Source organism: Artemia franciscana, chromosome 1 (assembly GCF_032884065.1).
Source record: "Artemia franciscana chromosome 1, ASM3288406v1, whole genome shotgun sequence".
NCBI classification, from domain to species: Eukaryota; Metazoa; Arthropoda; class Branchiopoda; order Anostraca; family Artemiidae; genus Artemia; species Artemia franciscana.
Genome location: NC_088863.1, coordinates 50,624,046 through 50,640,265, shown reverse-complemented (window position 1 = coordinate 50,640,265; position 16,220 = coordinate 50,624,046). Strand labels below are relative to the sequence as shown.

The following is a 16,220-nucleotide window of genomic DNA, read 5'->3' as shown; positions in this document are numbered from 1 at the left end:
AAAAACTTGTTTTTTTTTATTTAATTTCAAGTAAAGTTGATATCGAGGTTTGGAAAAGGAAAGACCGTCTAGGTGCTGTAGTAGAGTATTGCATCCTACCATAAATAAATATTACGTAGTTTAAGAGCTTGAATCAAAACAACGTACCTAATGCGACAGCTAAACTTCGGAGAAGTCTTCTCGCAAAGTCGTAACATTCGAGGTATAAATTCACGGCTGTTTCTTTAAAATCTGGCACTTCAACTGGAAACTTATCCGATTTTTCGCTTACAAAGTCAAAAGCTTCTCTGACCTCTTCTGAATTCGTGGATTCAAGTCTTAAGTACAAATGGTATAATAAATTTTATTAAATAAAGCAACTATATCATACAATAAATCATATAATGTAAGCATACACAAACTATTTTCGGTGTGCATGTAACCAAATCCCAGTTCAACTGAAACTCAGTCAATCCTACCTGTTTGATTGAAACCTAATTAAAGCAAAAGCACCGTACAATTCTGCCCTCATTTAATTCACCCTAATTTAATTTAGTCCCATGTAACTCAGCCCTCATTCAAAGGAACCCCGTGCAATTGAATCCTCATTTAATCCAACCAGGTATAACTCACCCCGTTTGACTCTAACACCGTTTAACTGAGCCACGTTAAACCTTCAATCTCCTTCCCATGCAAATCAACCCAATGTAACTGAACCCTTATTCAAATCAACCCCCGTGCAGTACAGCCCTCGTTTAATTCAACCCCCATTCAATCCTACTCTATTTGACTCAGCCCCCATTCAACCCCATCGTTGTGATCATGAAACTGAAGTGTGTTTGGGCCCTAGTGATAAATTTTTTTGCTAATTTCAAACATATGAGACAGAAGAATAAATTGTTGCTTTGTGGAGGGAACGGCGGAGGGGTAGTTTTACATTAAAAAAGCGTTAAAAAAACACTTATAAATGAATTAACCAATGAATAAAAAATACACTTCTTTCGGTTGAACTTATATCAATTCCTACAAAACAGGCTTAATTACGTTTTATAGGTATATTCATGTCTTACGGACGGTTGAGCTGAGTAGGGTTGATTTGAACGCGGGTTGAGTAAAATACTAAACTCTGAACTATTTTGAACAAAATAGCAATCTCAAAATATTGATCAGATACATTTGAGGAAAATAGAGCGCAGAGGAAGGGGGGACTAGTTGCCCTCTGATCACTTTTGACGCTTAAAGAGGAAACTAGAACATCTGATTTCCAGTCTAGTGAACTCCCTTCTAAGTTAATACAACCTCCCCTTCCATATGAAGTGTCTGTGGGATAAACAAACAATAGACATTGAAGCCTTCTGGCCTTTACTATAGGCAACGATATAGCGTTGCTTCTGATTATTGAACTAAATCAAAACAAACTGTTTTCATGCAAGATCTAGGTGTATTCCTCCAAATAATTCCTCACTAGAAAAATTCTCTTTGGAAAATCCCCCTGTGGAAATGCTTTTAGTTGTTTTAAGTTCGACTTGTTTATTTTTACACTTGTATTATTATTTAATTTTTTCAGATCTTCTTGCTTAAAAGTAGTTGAATTTTTTTCTTTGGAAAACATTTTTCGCGTCAAATTCCCTTTTGTCCATTATCATATACACGTACCTAACCTCATCAATATAGAAAAGATACAATCCCCGTCTGTGCGAAGGGGGTGTGCAAAAACCAAGCTGTCTGCCGGAGGAAAGCAAAGGCTCTTTGCAAGGCCCAAAGTATCGAGAACAAATAAAAAGCATCTTACATTTCCTGACTTGGGGCGACATAGCCAGCATACTTATTAGGCTCGCGAATGTACTTCTTTTTTACTTCAAAGGGAAGATCAAAGAACTTCTGGCTGGTAACAAAAGGTGATGTAACCTGTAAAATGAAGATTTAATCAAAGAAGCTGAAATTCAAATAAATGGGACAAACACAATTTCAGAAGTATTAATTTACTTTTTTTCTTCCGTGATCAGCCTTGTCACAACACTGTCACTTTAATCGCTTGTTTCATTTTTAATGGTCACGTATTTTGTTTTAAGTCTTATTTCATATTTATCTGTACTCTGCTAATGATGGCTCTTAGATTATAGAGCCGAATATTCATATAGAAAAAAAATCACTGTCTTAGAATGATTCCTTAGTGTTTTACCTTTTGTAGCTTGTGATCACAACCGCTTTCAACCTTCTTAGTCACTTCTGGCTTTGTTTACTCCATTTAGGCATCCTTTAATTAGGAAGCTCTCTTTAAGCTTCCTTTTTTGATTCCGACAGTCCAAGACCCCTTTAAATTCTTTTTAGGCCCATCGACTTCTTTATATTCCTTTGGATGTTTAATTTTCTTTTTTTGCCGACTTTCTTTAGTTTCTTCTGACTTTCTTTGATCCCTTCCAAGTTTTTTATTCTCTTCTAACTTTATTCACGCCGTTTGTACTTGCTTTAGTCCTTATTGACCCCGTCAACATTGTTTGCTTTCTTTGATCCTCCTTTAGCGCCTTACAGCTTTCTGAGTCCTTTCTGAATTTCTTTACTACTATCAACTTATGCTAGTCTGCTAGACATTCTTAGCAGTAGTTCAATCTATTTAAAGGTCCTCCGCTAACCCTTTCCTTATTTAATGATTAAAGATGACGACGAAGTTTAACGGCGACCCCCTCAGGGCAAGACGCAGGTGCATATTACGTAATAAGTAATTCTTTCATGGAGATACAGGTATTAATTACGTAATTTGGAGGGTTTTTAAACAAAGCATGTGTCCATTACCAAATGATTTTTTGAGTGATTTAAAACATTCAGGTTCCCCGCCAAATCAAAATTTCCTTGATTGTTATGTCATAGTTTCTTTGAGTGTTCAAAAAACTTGCTGACCCCCTAACCCACCCCACAAATCAGGATATACTTGATATTTTATAATTGAGGTATTGTTTTTACCTAATAGAGAATGTTTTTAAAAACCTCCAGCCCCCCCCCTAAGTAAGAGGATGACCCCAATTCTTCATCACCAAATATTTTATGCTTTGCAGCCGTTTCTTCTCAGCAAAGAGGCAATTATGACACCATTTTCTATGACCAGAAGCGTGAGAGATTCTAAACCTCTATTGATTTTCCTAAAAACAAAAGATTATTGGTAAACATAGGGTGTACCGCTATTTCCAGGAAAAAGAAGCGTCACATTGTCCGCAATTATTCTAACAGGAACCGGGAAATTCCCTTTGCCCCTGATGGATATAAAAATGGGAATTGAACGGAATTCCCAATAAGTGTTGCATAAGATTTTGAAAGTGACAATTCAAGATTTTGCTCAAAGACACCAACAGGTAAGCCTCCATGTGTATTAAAGATGCCTTCCTCACCTAAAAAAATAAGATGGGCATACCCAAATTTAACATGCTTTAATTTCTATATTAGATAAACACCCAAAATACCCCTCCTTCCTGCTATTGAATGGTTTTCAAATGATAAACTTATCTAATTTTTCACTAAATTCACGCCCCCTTTTAAATTGCTTTCAAGCACAATCTAGCAGAAGAGTTAAAATTCTATAAGCACCTGCACGAGCTAAACCGTTAATTATACCAGCAGTCAGGTAAGGGTTAGATTAAAGTGAAAAGCCGGTCTTGTCTAGGGAGGTACGATCCCGTTGTCAGATAAATTAAACTCTCAATTAACACATAGCCCGACCAGGAAGACAACAAATAATTACCGTCGGACAGATATCAAACATACCTACGGTCAAGTAATTGGACGAAAAGATTCGCTTTTATACCACCTGCTTCGTCTAGGAAATATTGGCCAAAGAAAAATGAATTCTAGCACAAAACGGTTTCATGGATATGTCTTATATAGGCATTAAATGGGGGCGTTGATAATATTCTTTCCTTATAGCAATCAAAAGTAGCAAACAAGCGCCTATCTTTCTCAGTAATATTGTATTATTTTGAGAGAGTCCCTCCTCCCTTAAAAGGGTCAGATGTAGCCGAATGCAACAGACTAAAAGTTTACTGATTCTGTGGTTTTTTTCTCTAGCGTAGACTATTATTATACATATTTCTCAAAAAAGTTGCATCAATCCTCAAAAAATTCTTTTTTGCTATCTTAAAAAGAAGTTAGGTTAGAAAAATGAGACGGGTCTACAGACTTGTTATCGAAAGCTATATTGAGGCATGTACAAGGCTTATTTATCTCTCCTTAAGGAAATTCCTGTGGATGTTTTTTTAATTTTCTATATTATAGAAAGAATAAAAAAGAAAAAGAAGATATTTACAATCTCTGATAATCGATAGTTTAAATTTCTCCGTTAATTACCCCATTTTTGGCTTATCCTCCTTAAGAATGTCCCTTTAAACCCTATTAAAAGTTAAAATTCCTCATAAAGCAAAGTGGTTGCACATCATTTGCTTCCTATAGTTCTGTATCATTACGATATTTTCCAACCCGTTGAGGTAGGAGTAGGGAGCAATGGGGTAATTTCTGAAGGCTAAGAAAAAAAAGATGTTTTTTGACCATATACATCCTTTTTATAAAAATTTATTTTATTAATGGTGAAATATGTTTTTTTCACTACAAAACACTATTTTTTTTAAGAAAATTCAGACCAATGACCTCTTCTGGCAAAGAATCCAAGAATTATGCAAAGGCAGGGGAATGCAGCCCCATAACAGGGCAAGAATGCTGGCCCTCCAAAATCAGAGGTCGCCAATCAAAGGAAAATTGCCGGCCTTTCGACTCTGATGCAAAGCAGGGTGTCCACACCCTGCCCTCTGCAGAGCAGAGGCCTCTGCCCCAGAATGCCAGAGGAGAATGCAAGCTCTGCGACTCCCTACTCTCAAGACAGTGAGGCTGCTGGCCCACTGAGATCATCAGTCATGGTCTATGCTAAGAATGCTGGCCCATCTGTGCTCGTCAAGCCCCATGCTAGTGAAACCGCAGGAACCTCTACGCTTCCCTTGCAAGGACATGATGCTATCCCTTCAATCCCCAAGCACTGGGAGAACGCTTTTCAAGATCCTGATTTTAATGCAATTCAAATTATCGATACTTTTCGTAAAAGTTAATTTTTGGGGCAGTAAAAAACACCATTTTTTCTACTTAGACTTTATTCTTTTTAAGTTTACCAGAGAGGATCTGTCGACAGTTTTGAGGAAAGATCTCCTAGGTTCTATTATAGAAATAACTAAGATAATTCATTCTTTTTTAGCTTAAAAATGAGCCTTGACCCGTTAGTTCTGAAGGGTATCAGAAGTCACTGGCTCTTAGATTGATAACATACTCTTTTTGCAGCTTAAAATCACAAACGGTTCAAGTGAGTAAGAATTTGTATTCTTTTCCTGGCCGTCAATAATAGTGTCCTAGCATGAATTAATAATCTGATGGCGGATTTTTTTGTTGAAGAACCCCAAAAATAGACAAAACCTCTCTCCCTGTAAGTTAATGCGATATTTTGGAACATCTCTCCCACATTTATGGGGTAATTTCTGGTCTTAAATTCATACTTGGTAGTGAGAGGTCTAAGAGTCAGAGGAGTTACTTTGGGGGTCCATATATCACATATTTTCTGACTATTAAACCTATAGTGGGTAGTGTGGTCTCAATACACCCAAATGGTACTTTTCGAGTCTATGTATGGAATGATTTCCGCTCACTGAACCTATAGCTGGTAGTGAGGTCATTCTAGCTCTGAACGTTCACTCTTAAGTATAAAAAAGGGTCCAACTCAAACATTCCACGCTAACATATTCTTTTTAAGCCTATGAAATCAAGTGTTTCAATGAGCTAATACGCTCTTATTATTTTCTAGGTTCAAGTACCTATGCCACATTTACAATTTCTCGACAATGCATGAACTCTACCATAGGAAAATGGACGTGAGGAGGATTATAGTAGGGGGTGAGCCCTATTAGTAGACTTCCCGCCAACTTTGATCTGGACTCTGTAGCGAGGGATATTGACCTCGATGCGGAATTCTAAGACAGTCCATTAAATTAAATACCATCTATTGAGGTCAAGAGGGTGCTAGAAGATTAAGTGTCTGCCCCTCAGAGTGACAGTGATATTGGAGAAACAGGACAAAGTAACACCGGCTGAACCCCTGTTTTAATAAAATTTTAATTGGCTAACTCTGCTTTGCGCAATATTCATGCTTTTAGAGCTGAGGTTGGAGACCCTTCAATGCTCTTACAAGTGGTAGTATTCATACGGATCCAGTAGACATAGCGCACTCACATGTCACCAAGATTTGGGCCCTTCTTGAAAAACAGATTCGGGAGGTGGGTGGAAGGGAGTGTGAAAGCATCCATCGGCCAAAAAACAATTTTTAATGAAAAGTAGGGCAATATGTACTCGCATTACCTGCAAACGGGGATGAAGACAGTTCAACAACAATAACATACATTTGAGGGTGTTTTTCGGGTTGGGTGGGAAGTATTTTTAACAGAATGGAGAATCAAAATGAAAATGGGAGTGGGTCAATAGTTTTGTTTATAGAAATTTTAGTTTAAAGTGTAATGAAATTTAAAAAGAATTTGTTATAGGAGGTGGGAGGAATAAGGAGGATGCAAAATATAATGCACTTTTAGAGAGTTGTAGAGGTGTACAACGCTTTCATCTCGATACGGACTTCTAGTGCTTCAAGTATTCAGTCCTCATCGCAGAACATAGACCCCCGAAAGATGAAGTAACTATGAAACATTTCGATAATTTAGCAGTTAATGGTAGCGAAAAGGGAGCAGAGTTTCCTAAAGTATATTTTACACTTAATGACACTTAATGAAACTTAAGGTTATAGATATTTTTGAGAGGACTAATGAATATTTGACGATCAGGGTTTTCGTGTTAGAGCATGATACAGAGTATGAAGAGAGAAAACTTTTAGGGGGTTTTATATTTAGTAAGGGCTCCGTCTATTGAATCGGTGAAACACTATATATGGCTGCTCTATGAGCCTGCCATAGATCCTGATAAAATTGAACAATACTTTCCTATCTCCCTCATTATCCGGGTTCTAAGAGAGGGTAAAGGGAAAACAGGGTGTATTGGCTATTATTGTCCAATGTGTCTTTCAAGAATCCGTATAGAATTAAAATTCCAACATCATTTTAGGCACTGCAAGCGTCATGGACACCAATCTTTGGAGGCGGTTTCAAGCGACAATGCCATTTTGCGGTTTAAGTGCTTTCAAAATTCAACCCTGCGGAGCGGCAAGCTGGAATTAGACATCGAAGCCAAACTCATGGATGAGTATCCCACGTTGTGCTTGCAGGTCTGAAGGTGCACTTTGTACATAAGCTAAATAAGGATATCAAAAAAGTTTGCAAGAGGGTTTCTTCGCAACATGTAAAGGGAAATTTCGACAAGAGTGTTTATAGAAACTGTTAAGAGAATAACCTATATCCAAGAGTGAAGGTAAAGGCCATTCGCTCTGTAAAGTTTAAAAATTATACAGTTCGAGTCAAAAACTGCCATAGCGGCCATACTGGATATATTCTATGCGCGCGCACACGGTGTAAGAGTACTACCACTCGGTCACTGCCTCACTTCCGATCGACACCTCGACTAGAGTACAGACGGCGTCTCGGTCTGGAGAAAGTTCAATAGTTGTTGGGAGGTGGATCCTTCTTATTATCCCTACAGTCTCTATCCTAACAGTTTCCAGCTAAACAGTGTGTTTTTTTTAGTCTTTTTACACGTGTTTATTTTTTTTTCGCAAAGGGGGATCGCTGTATTTTAAAAATTGCTTAATATTCTACCATGAATTCACCAGCAATACAAACGTGCCAGCTCTTTTGCGCCCCTAGCAGGAACTGTGCCTTCTGGTCGCCAGGGCCGTCCCACCAAGCGGCATGTCCAAGTGCTTTTTAATGTCTTAGTGTTTTCTAATGTTCATATAAATATATATTCAAGTGATAACTTTACGTTACTATTTTCGAATTGCTACTTTCATGTTGTTGACTATAGTTTATGAAAATATGTAGTGCATTTATTTATATTAAAGAACCCATGTATTTCATTGTTTAGTATTGATTCAACAGATTGAGGCTAGTTTAAGCTAGTCATATTTTGACAGCGACAGGAGTATTATATATCTATTAAAACTCCATTCAGATCATTTTTTCGGGACCTTCAATGTCTGGCAAATAGTGCTTATAACGAAAATAGTTCAAAATTTTGATAAATGTTTTTAGAAAATTCGAAAAATATCGCTGATTGCTGCAATGTGTGGCAAGAGTCCTATGACAAAATAAAGAATATTTCACCTGAAATAGAATTCATACGGAGATCTGGCGTGTCTTGAATTTTATTGATAGAAACTCCTGGCTGATTAATTGATGATTTAGATGAGTCCAATGAAGAATGGTCTCTTTTGAAAAAGGAGAAGGAGATGTTACAATTTTCGGTCTCACTCTTTCAGTCTCATCGAAAAAAAATTCCATTATAGTTGTTCTACACAATCTCTTTCATCAGAGCAAGTTTATGAGAATACTTGCATTGAATTATACTTACTATATCATTCATAGTGTTATTTCTGGTTCCAGTTCTCTTATAAATCTAAACAAGCAAATATATCCAGGTAAGCCAAAATGTTTACTCTCGGCATACAATCAAGCTTCCAATAAACCCTATGAATACATTCTATTGGATCACAATCAAAAAACGACCGAGAGTTATTCGTAGTCACAGATATTTTTGAAGGAAAAGATCATTCGTCACCATCATGATTCTGAAGAAACTATATGAAAACAGCCCCTTATTTTCCGTCCAAAGTAAAAAAAAACCGCAGATTAGGAAGTCTATAATTCAAAACGGTATTGATAATAAATTCTTTAATCTCCTATCTGAGCTTTGTTTAAATTTAGCTGAAGATAATGTTCAACTGCCAGAATTAGTTAGACAACAGACAAAGCAACATCGTTCACTTGTACATGCCCTAGCATGCAAAAATAAGCGAACAAGTTTAAAAGAAAATGGCTTTTTCAAGTGGGTGGTAGATTCATTTCATTGCTGCTGCAAATGATCGCAGGACTCGCAAACACTATTCTCTAGATGGTTAAATCTTACAAATTGACGCAAATAGAGCTCACTCTTTCATCAAAAGAGCAATTTGAATATAATCTTAATAAATTTATTAATAATGAGACAATTGCCGACTATGAAAAAATTAACTTTGCTTCAAAATACCCTTCCACGCGTTGACACATATAAGCCATACCATGAAAGACCGCTCAAATAAAATGGCATTGATCAGCTTCCAGGTTCTGAAGCTTTAAAAGCGCCAAAACAAGAAGGAAAAGATTTATCCAAAGGTTTATCAAGCGTTGTAGACCTAACGCCTAAATTGCATCATGAGCAAAGTAAAAGATTCTTAACATATCTCGCTAAAAATTATACGTACAAACTGGTGGTAGTAGAAATGAACTTTTAATCCATGGCCAGATTTACAATTTAATTGATTTGGTGTCAGACTTAATTGCAAATCGAAAAAGTCTTGAGTCATTTGTATAGATTTCTAAAGTCATAAATTTTTCCAAAAAGTCTTATTGGAATAAATATATTTTAAAACGATTAATGAAATATCGAGAAATATCAAATATTTATTGTTTCCGGAAAACACACCAAGCGGGGGTGATGATTTGAAAGGTATCAAACGTAAGCGTCTCGATAACAGTGCAACACCTATAAATATGCAAATGTGTGGCTGACGTTTCATACAACGTTTAAGTTGAAAATGGCTCAAGTTTTGAAACGAGTTTATGAAAATATCGGTGAGGCAGGGAGTTTAAGTTCCCCTGCAACACTTACTTGAGTCGCTTGAGTTGAAAAGAAGTTGGCAACCAAGTCTTTAAAGAATTAACTCAGTAACACTCTTCTTCGAAACCATAGAACTCCCGGTAATCATTATATAAAAAACTAAAGCCTTTTTCTCGTTGCATGTATTACAAGTAAATCTTTTGATTCGAGACGAAATTTGAAAACGTAACAATAGCCTGTACATTAATATTTTACTTGCAATCAGTGTTTCTAGTCACTATGCATATGCCATTCCATTGCGTTCCAAGAGAGGCGATGAAGCTTCTAAGGCTCTTGAATCTATATTTGAAAGAGATTCTTGTAGAAAAATGTAAATGAAATCGTAAGAGTGAATTTGTTAATCCCAACGTAAAGAAGTTACTATTTAAAAATAATACAATACTGCAGCAATAAAGGCAGCATAAAACTCCCAAGCCCGGCAATTCGAGGGAAGTTATGAAGTTGCACTGGTTGATTGTATTCTTAACAATATATATGATATCCTTAGACACGATCGTAAACATGTTATAAAAGCTAGACACCATTATTGGCCACTTGTTACCGAGGAATGGGTAGAATCAATTGAAACGGGTGAATAGCCCTTCGTTACATTATCATACAAGGAATATCGTATGTTTTGTAAAATTGGGTGTTTCTTTACGCTTCCTTTATCAAGACATTAAGAGTTGGTAATAAAATAGTTCCCCTGCTGTGTGTTTTTGAACGAAAAACCACTCTTGAACACATTCACCACTTTAATATAAAGCCCCTTCAATATGTTCCAGTGAAGACTTCGTATTTGGAGCTCTGTCAGTAAACATTTAAAGTTAATTGGGCAATCCTCTAGCAATAACAAAAGGTTCGGTTGTGATTACATGCCCTTTCTTACCAATTCAGTGAGACAGCTCAGGGACAAAATACTTTTGTCTGTCCTGATATTAATTGCTAAATTGCTATTCTTGGAACACGACGATTGGGTCATGGAATGGAATATTACAGGGGTCTCTCTTCCGTTTCGGGCTATGAATTCGGCAATGGGTTTGTTAAATTGTTTCGTTCTGCTCTAATTCTGGCTAAAAAACTGCAGATTTTTTTTGTCAACATTACATGACTGGGGCTCTAGGAAGGATTTTACAGAAAGCGTTTTGCATAATCTGAGGTGCGGCACGCAATCCCTCAGTGAGCGATTGAAATCACGACAAAGTAGAAAAGGTTTACAAAGAGCGAGAGACACCTCATTACTCAGCAGTCTCAACTCGAGCCAGGAGCGTAAAACATCGCTCTTGTCAAAGGAGAAAAAGAAACCAATAGTAAAAATTGTTGGATAAAAAAAATTACTTTTCCTGGAAATGGCATATTTACCACAAAAAGACTCTCATCCTTCAGTCAACTCATCTCCAAGTCTTTTCAATGCAGAAAATGTTTATATGAGAGTAAAACATTGTATACTATGATCAATTATATCTGCAACAACTTAAATCTGAAAACGTACATTTTCAAATTTATTCCAATGAACACTATTTCATAGATTCGACTTCCACATTTGTAGATTTGCATGTCTTTGTAAAAAAAATCAAACAATGAACAATCAAGTGAATCCGAGGGGCTATCGTATGTAATTTGTACTACAGAATTTGTTTATCCAAATGAGTGTCTACATAAATGGGATGTTGGTGAGCAGAGGCAACAATCTTTCAAATTTTGCAAGTTACATACGATTCATGTTGATCACTCGCATGTGGAATAAAATTTTGAGAGATATGGCTATTGTATATGAACATAAAACGGATACCGACACTACCAATTTACTACAATATTTTACGACTAAAGATTTACACATGGTTAGGAAACAAATCATGAGATACTTAATATACTTCAATGGATGCTTCCCAATGTTAAGATCCATATAAAGCTATAACTTGATCCTCGAACTTTATTTTGCTAAGAGTACATGGCACTGCACCTGATGCAACAGTTCTCTCTCACCTTGGTAATATGCTATGCATGAAAACAGCAAGTTATGAGTTCTGTTGCTTTGGCAATTGAGAAACTAAAAATTTATGGAAATAATATCAAACTGCTAGTTCCACATACAATCACAAATTAACGAAATATTGCTACGGGGACACGTACCTACATTGATTCGTCCTCTATCAATGGTTAAATTCCTTCAAAATTTGCTTAGGCTTTTGTAAAAAGTGCTAGTGTCGTTGGATCATGGACAAAGTCATCACGTAAATTTGAAATCTTTGAACTTTCATCTCTTGTATGTAATAAAGTAAATGGGATTCCACTCCACAATTTATTCCTTGATAAATCCTACAGGATCCTATACAATTTGACAATGCAATTCTTAGATCGAGATTCACAAATATTTGAAAATAGTGTAACCTAAGAAATGTGGTATAATTGCATTCAATTTGTCCGGTATTCGAGATATGACTTTTATCCGAATGGGCACAGTACGTTAACAGCGTACATTTGAGAACCCTTGAAGGAGAGTGTAGTATTAATCTTTTCGAATCAATTTTAAACCAATTGGGAAATTACCCCTGATGGCAGTTTTCTATTAGACTTGGCACCATGAACACAAATCAAATAATCATTGTATTCAATTTGGATCCCTACATGTCCAAATACAAATCCTATTACTTACCTAAGGATTTTGTCGACCATATTCAAAGCGTTAACAATGCCCTTATCATTGTTAACGGTAGTTCATCAGCTTTAAAGACGCGTCACTGGCTTTGCATCTTTCAAACAGCGAAGAATATTGAATTTTTAGATCCTCTTGGCTTGCCTCATACCTTCTACAGACCTAACATTAAAACTTTCTTGAGCGAAGTGGGAAATTTATTATTCAAATCCGGAAGTGAGCACAAAATTTATCAACCAAAAGCTGGGATTTTCATGAATTATTATATTTTATTTTTCAATGTCGTGGCTATACTTAAAATAAATTTCTTAGAATTTATGGTGACAGTCCTCGACTGAACGATTTTTTAGTTAAAAATATTCTCTCTTGCCCGTATAATGTAAATTTTCAGTGCCCTCTGAGTGAAATGTATTAAGAATTTTTGAGTATTTGTTCATAAATAAAACTTCTATGCATATAAGTAACCATCGTTAATGATAAGCAGGGGCAGCTTATCAGGATTTAACTTATATTCATCTTGGTACACAAAGTCAGGGTCACGTTTCAACAATAGGATGTAGTTTCATTTTATTATATCTGTTCGAAAAGTCAATAATAATATTTTAATTCATATTATAAAATTCACGTGTTTCAATTTGTTTATTTGAAGCAATGTAATATGGAACTCTCATATTAATAATTACTTTCTATTATATATTAACATATGGAACTCTCATATTAATAATTACTTTCTATTAGAGCCAAATAAAGATCTCTGGGTTTGTAATCATAGTAGCCGGTATCTTCACAATCATGTCGTAGAACTAGATTCTCTTAATATTCCAGCAATTGAAGCTTCGACTAGGTTCTTCTTACCAAAGTAACTTAAAACTAAGTTATAACCAGTTTCTTAAAAATAAACTGAAATCACGTTTAAGATTTTTTGCAACCATTCCAGCGTAAGTATTTTACCATCGATCACATTTATTATAGTGATAACAGGAGCAGAGGAAGCCTCTAGTGTGGGAATCACAAACTTCTTCAAGAAAGAAATGATTTGCACTGCGTATCTTCTATGCAATTTACATGGATTGCATGACCTACACTTTTAATTATATTCGTTAATAATAGTACAATTCTCACAGGATGATCAGTTGCTCAATGAAAGAAAGAAAGAAAAAGTTTATTTGAGCCCTACGGCCATACACAGCATTATTTAATGATACAACACTGCATAGAAACACAATCAATTTATAACAATACTTATTTTCATTCACTCGGGCTCGGCTGAGCCTCTCCCGCCTTTTCCACATATCGCGCGATTTTGCATATGGTTCCAGGCTTGGAAGACCTCAGGATGTCAGAAAGTAGCACCAACCGATGGTAACCCCAAATTTCATCCCTAAGACTTTCAAGATCCTGGCACTCCATGAGGAAATGGGCTAAATTATTATCCTCACATCTGCAAAAACTACACTTAACATTTGTATCCTTATTTTTTTTTAATCTGTTCCCTATGTACTGGAAGGCAATTTCCCCTCAACTGGATCCATGATTTTAATATTTAAAAGATAAATCTAACTTAAAGTAATATTCTTCCCCAAAAATGTCTTTTACTTTACTATATTCTTTCAGTGTTTCCGACGAACGTACTAAACAACCCCACTCCTGTATTTCTTGGTCTTTCAATCTCTTCATAATTTCTAGAAGGCATTGATTGTTTCCGGGTCCGTTTCCTTCCATTCAAAAATAAGAGAGGCCTAATTTGTCAAGAGATTTCTTGATTTGTTGAGTCCAAGTAGTTATCCTATTAATTCGAAGCAAATCATTATAAGCTTGTTTAGCCAATCGGTCCTCAGAAAATCAGGTTAATATCAGCCAAAACGTAAATACTTGATAAAGCCGGTGCAGTTTCAGTGAGAAGATGCTGAAGTCTCCTTTGATTAGCTGGTTATGTGTTGTCTGGTGCAACCCGAAAAGTCTTTTGTAGTATCTAAGCTGGACTGATTCTAGCTTATCTGCGGCCTCCAGGCCCCATAGCTCAGCTCTGTAATGGATTGCCGGTTTAATTTTCGAATCAAATATTTGCTTAAATATTTTTAATGACTTCGACTTTTTCACTAGGTCATTACGTAATATTGCACCCACTGCTGCTTTCCCTCGCTTTGACATTTCGCTCAAATGTTCCGTCCAACTGTAGTTAGGTGTCAGGGTAAATCCCAGATATTTCACCTTTTTCGCTACCATAGTCTCTTGTCCTTTGAACCGAAATTTCTCATTCTCAACTAAATTCCTTCTTCCTCCTTTATTGAAGATCATTATCACCGTCTTCCCGAGGTTTAGACGTAGCTTCTTCGATTCAAGGTATTCTGCCATAAGGTCAATTAAAATTTGTAGTTCACGAGCTGTTTTCGCTACTAGTGCCATGTCGTCGGCGAACAGAAGAGCCGAAATCGTTCTGTTGCCGAGTTTAACGGTTGGGGCCCATCTTTTCTCCAAGAATTCTACAATGTCGCTTACGAATATTCCGAATAGCCGCGGTGACAGGGTTCTTCGTTGTTTCACACTTCTTGTCTGTTCAAATATCCTTGAAACTCCTTTTCCAAACACTCTGACGACTGCTTTTGTACTTCCATACATATTAGCTATCAGCTGGGCAAATTGACCTGGTAGTCCAATTTTAATTAATTCCATTATCAGTAATTCTCTATCCACATTATCGAAAGCTTTTTGGAGGTCTACGAAAGCCGCGTAAAATTTAGTTTTTCCTCTTCCATATTTTTCAGAAGGAGCATGCAGTACAAACATTCTGTCCACTGTATTGTATCAAGGGCCAGATACAATTTGTATCCGGCCCGGAACACTTCAAGCCATTTTGACAGTCTCACATCAATAATTTTTTCAGATATTTTGCTCATCGTTGGTATTAGGAATATGGGTCTATAGTTGGAGTGTTCCTCCGCATTTCCCTTTTTGAAAAGCGGCAAAATTACTGACGTCTGCCATGCTTTGGGCCATTTACATGTGCTAACAATTGCATTGAAGATGAGGACCATTATGGGAACGAATGACAGTGCGAACTTCTTATAAACCGTAATAGGGATTCCATCCAGTCCCGGCGCTGTGCCCCCTTTCTGATTCTTCAAATTGTTTTTTTTCTCCTCCGTTGTTTCCTCCCTCCAGCAAACTGTAGTCATGTTCTTGTAGCGGGAATCAAATCTCCGTCGGGATAGAATTTAGCGTTCCCAGAGGTGCTGTATTGTTTCCTATTTCAAAATATGGTGGCCATGTTTCTGGTTCCGGGAATTTTTTGTTGGGTAGGTTTTCTTTTCTTAGGGGGTCTTGAGTTTTCCTCCAAAATACTTTCATGTCATTCATTTTAAAACTCTCCGATAATTGTTTTATATCCCTTATTTCCGCTTCTCTTTTTTTCTGTTTCAACAACCGTTTATAATCTCGCCGCATAGCTTTCATCTGGAGAACTACTGTCACTTTTAGGGACCTCTCTTTGAGGACCTTCAATTTTTCTACTATTTGCATCAATTCTTTTTTCCTTGCTAAACATTCATCATCAAATAATTCCTTTCGCTCGCTCTCAGGGGACACTTTAGGCGTTATTTCATGAATAATTCCGTTTAACCCGTCGATCATCTGTTCGACTGGTAATTTACCTTCTTTCAAGACCTTCAGTTCTTCTTGAACCTTCCTATCAAGTAATCTTTCTTCCATCTTGTGTATTTATAATTTCGACATTACTCTTTTTAAAAATTCTTTTTTCTGGAAATTTCTTCTA

The 16,220-nt window shown here is 36.5% G+C and overlaps 1 protein-coding gene across 1 annotated transcript in view; it reads right to left on the bottom strand.

The window, feature by feature from the left end:
- The window catches only part of LOC136031088 (uncharacterized), a 91,207-nt gene that overhangs the window by 28,300 nt on the left and 46,687 nt on the right, over positions 1–16,220 (bottom strand). Inside the window, exons 3-4 of the mRNA XM_065710368.1 lie at positions 1,772–1,887; positions 148–317 (exon numbers count right to left, since the gene is read on the bottom strand). Coding sequence (XP_065566440.1) covers positions 148–317; positions 1,772–1,887 — 286 coding nt within the window. The remainder of the gene's footprint in view (positions 1–147; positions 318–1,771; positions 1,888–16,220) is intronic.